The following is a 3,028-nucleotide window of genomic DNA, read 5'->3' on the forward strand; positions in this document are numbered from 1 at the left end:
GGTTGTCCTGTCTCTTTCTGTGCCGTCCTTTGTGCGTGTTCGCTAGCAGTATGGAAGCATACAATCAATACCAACTAGCCCAGCTTAATGCATTAACGGTGGGCGAAAAGTCTGCCCGTACCGTTAGTCAGTCGGACATGTCCCTTCATTGTTTAAAGAACAGGGTTATGACCACGGAGGTTTTTGACGATAATGGCGAGCGAAGGCCCCTCACGCTGAATTCCGAGAACTGTTTACTTCACATCTTCACTCACGGAAAGCCAGGGCCCAAGGCAGGTCATTGTGAAAAGCCGTCATAGCTTCATTTTCATTTTTTCATATATTGTGAAGCATGTTGCGACTTGGACTCGTCCAAGTGGGGGAAAGTTGGGGGGCGCTGGCATTATACTTTGACCCCTCTCGCCGCTCCCCCACTATTGGGAAACCTTGCGCACGCATCTCGTTAGGTGCATCTTCTTCAGCCAACTGTCTTTCGAGGTTTGCGTGTGCATCATCATGAAGGTCAAGGGTTAACCCGCCGCGGTAGCTTAGCACGTAAGATATCGTGCTGTTAAGCTCAAGGGCGCGGGTTCGATTCCCAGTCGCGGCGGGTGAATGCAAAAAACAGGAGCAGGTTAAAGAACCCCAGGCGGTAGAAATTAATGCGAAGTCCACCAGTTAGGCGTGCCTCAAAATCGTGGTTTTTGCACGTAAAGTTCCAGCAGTTAAAGTCGAGGGATAACAGCATATAACCAAGCGTGCAATCACGCACTTAGTTACCAAGATTTTTGGAGTTTGCGTCTGTTCTTATTTGCCATTTGTTTACCTGTTTCTAATTATTAGGAGTTAAAGTTGGCCTCGGATTAAACTTGTTTAAACATGAGCGCTCACTTCTTACAATGTACGTATACAACAAATTGTAGTCTTTTCTGCAACGAAACCTGTTATGAGATCATAACAGTCGATTTTGGTGGCGCAGTTGTACGCCGCCGCCGACGCTGGTGTCCCTAACCGTTATCCGACACAATGAAAAAAAAAATTTGTCACCTTCGCAACAGTGGTGCCAAGCCTGAAGGAAGTGCGGAGCTGGTCGGCCCTCTTCGTTTCTCTTCATTTTCCTCTATCTTTCTTCATCTCTTTCGTTCTTCTCTCTTCTCAATATTTTGTCTTTAGCGTTTCTTCGGCAGGGACTACTAGCGCCACCTGTTAGTGCCGCAGCGAACGCCACTGCGCGGTTCGTTTGAATTGCATTGCAACGCGGTGGGATCTCCGGCTGCAGCAACAAGTCTTCTTGTCAAGGAATTCTAAATGAATGCAATTTGCAGTTACGTACTGTGCAAATGTCTTTGAAATGACTTTTTCTGTCGTACTAAGTACGCTATGTTTGTACCTTCTAAAATTCCCGATGGATTCCATGTGGCGAAAAGTGCTTAAAGTAATTCAAACAGTTGAAAATTAGGCACAGCACAATTACTTCAAGCTTATCACCCATACCGTCCCACCATGTTTCAATTGTGTGAATCTGGCTCATGATCTTTTGCAGTATTTCTCAATGACCCAACAATCGTGCGTCATTTCCTACTACATTGCGAACGCCACTGTAAACTACAGCTTTCGAGCTGTGTTGGCTCATTTTGTTAAGCTCCGTTGCTGATTCTCACGACAGATAGACAAGACTCAATAGTGTATAGATGCATGTTTCTGTTGTAAACAATGAAGAGTCTAAAGAGAAAAAAAAATTCCGAAGAACGCGATTGTCCTCGCAGGCGCTGCCTTGGATTCTCAGCCCATCGGCTTCCGCTCGTAGAGGATGCCGTGGCAATGCGGGCACACGTGGTACAAGTCCTTGAAGTAGTCCGAGTACAGGGGCACCCAGAAGAAGCAGCAGCTGTGGCGAGATGATAGAGAAGACGCGCCGCAATGAAATTCACGCATTTCTTACCTCTATCAAGCACTTATCGATCAATAGATAAAGAAAACAGGCAGGCCTGACTCGGGTTGGTGTCCGTGCATATGCGAGAGTACCACTGGCTTGAGGATGGATGGAGTGTTGCTGTCATAGTCTGCATTAGCGACATTACTCGTACATTAACCAACACTTACCTTTTATAGGACAATAACTGTCCATTATTAGCCAAAACGTGCCAAGCAGAGGCGTAGCGAGAAATAGGTTTAAACCACCCTCTACTTATGTTCATGCGTGCGTTTGTATGTGCGCGTGTAATATACAGATGAATACAAAATTGAAAATATGAAATAGGGAAGGTTGGACCCTACCCCTCCCGCTTTTTACGCCAATAGTGTCAACATTAGCCGGCATTGGCCAATGTTTGCTAGCACTATAACACTATTCAACATTATGCATCACATAGCCATTGCTAACCCAGTGCTCGCTCACCAGTCCCACTCACCAATCAAAACGGCCTCTCACTCACCACACAACTGATGCGCACGTACAGCAGGCCATGCACATCGCGAAGCGGCCGTTCTCGAGCTCGACCTTGGTCTTGACCCGGCGGAAGCACAGTGGACAGTTGAGCACCACCGGCACGTCACCGAAGTCCGGCAGCTTCTCGGGCGTCATTTCCGGCCGAGCCGTGAGATGCAGCTCTTTACATGTGGCCGTGCGGGTGTTGCGTTTGCAGGAAAGGTCGATCAAGATTTACAGCAGACCGTTGTCCCCGGCGCGTTACCTGTTGTCTCGAAATGCGCCTGCGCGCGATATCTATTCCGATACATTGTGCAAAGAAAAAATAAAAGGTGGTTGGTGTCTGAGCAAAGTCTCGAACGTTGACCTGTCGTTTACTAAGCGAGCATACTATCCTCAGCCTAATACCAGAACTGCGAGCAGCTCCAGATCTACCAGGTTCGTACCAGAGCTGCCATCAGCGACACTACCTTCCAAAATAGCCGGCATGGCGAGTTATTGAATAGCCTTAACTAGGAAGTGAAGACTGTTCACTTGGGTTTTGCCGCTCGCCTTTCCAGAAGTGTCTAGTGTTGGCGGAAATTCCGGTAAGGGAGCACGCGCCCGGTGTGCCATCCCCTT

General features: G+C 47.8%; 1 protein-coding gene across 1 annotated transcript; it reads right to left on the reverse strand.

Annotated features, from left to right (window-relative positions):
• Positions 1-1,709: 1,709 nt before the first annotated feature.
• LOC119397591 (lipopolysaccharide-induced tumor necrosis factor-alpha factor homolog) lies at positions 1,710-2,586 on the reverse strand. Its single transcript, XM_037665015.2, has 2 exons — positions 2,415-2,586; positions 1,710-1,867 (listed from the first exon to the last, which is right to left on the reverse strand). Exons 1-2 carry the CDS (start codon positions 2,561-2,563, stop codon positions 1,762-1,764), a joined length of 255 nt encoding a protein of 84 aa, XP_037520943.2. The 5' UTR covers positions 2,564-2,586; the 3' UTR covers positions 1,710-1,761.
• Between the last annotated feature and the right edge of the window lie 442 nt (positions 2,587-3,028).

Source organism: Rhipicephalus sanguineus, chromosome 6, assembly GCF_013339695.2.
Source record: "Rhipicephalus sanguineus isolate Rsan-2018 chromosome 6, BIME_Rsan_1.4, whole genome shotgun sequence".
In the NCBI taxonomy this organism is placed as follows: domain Eukaryota; kingdom Metazoa; phylum Arthropoda; class Arachnida; order Ixodida; family Ixodidae; genus Rhipicephalus; species Rhipicephalus sanguineus.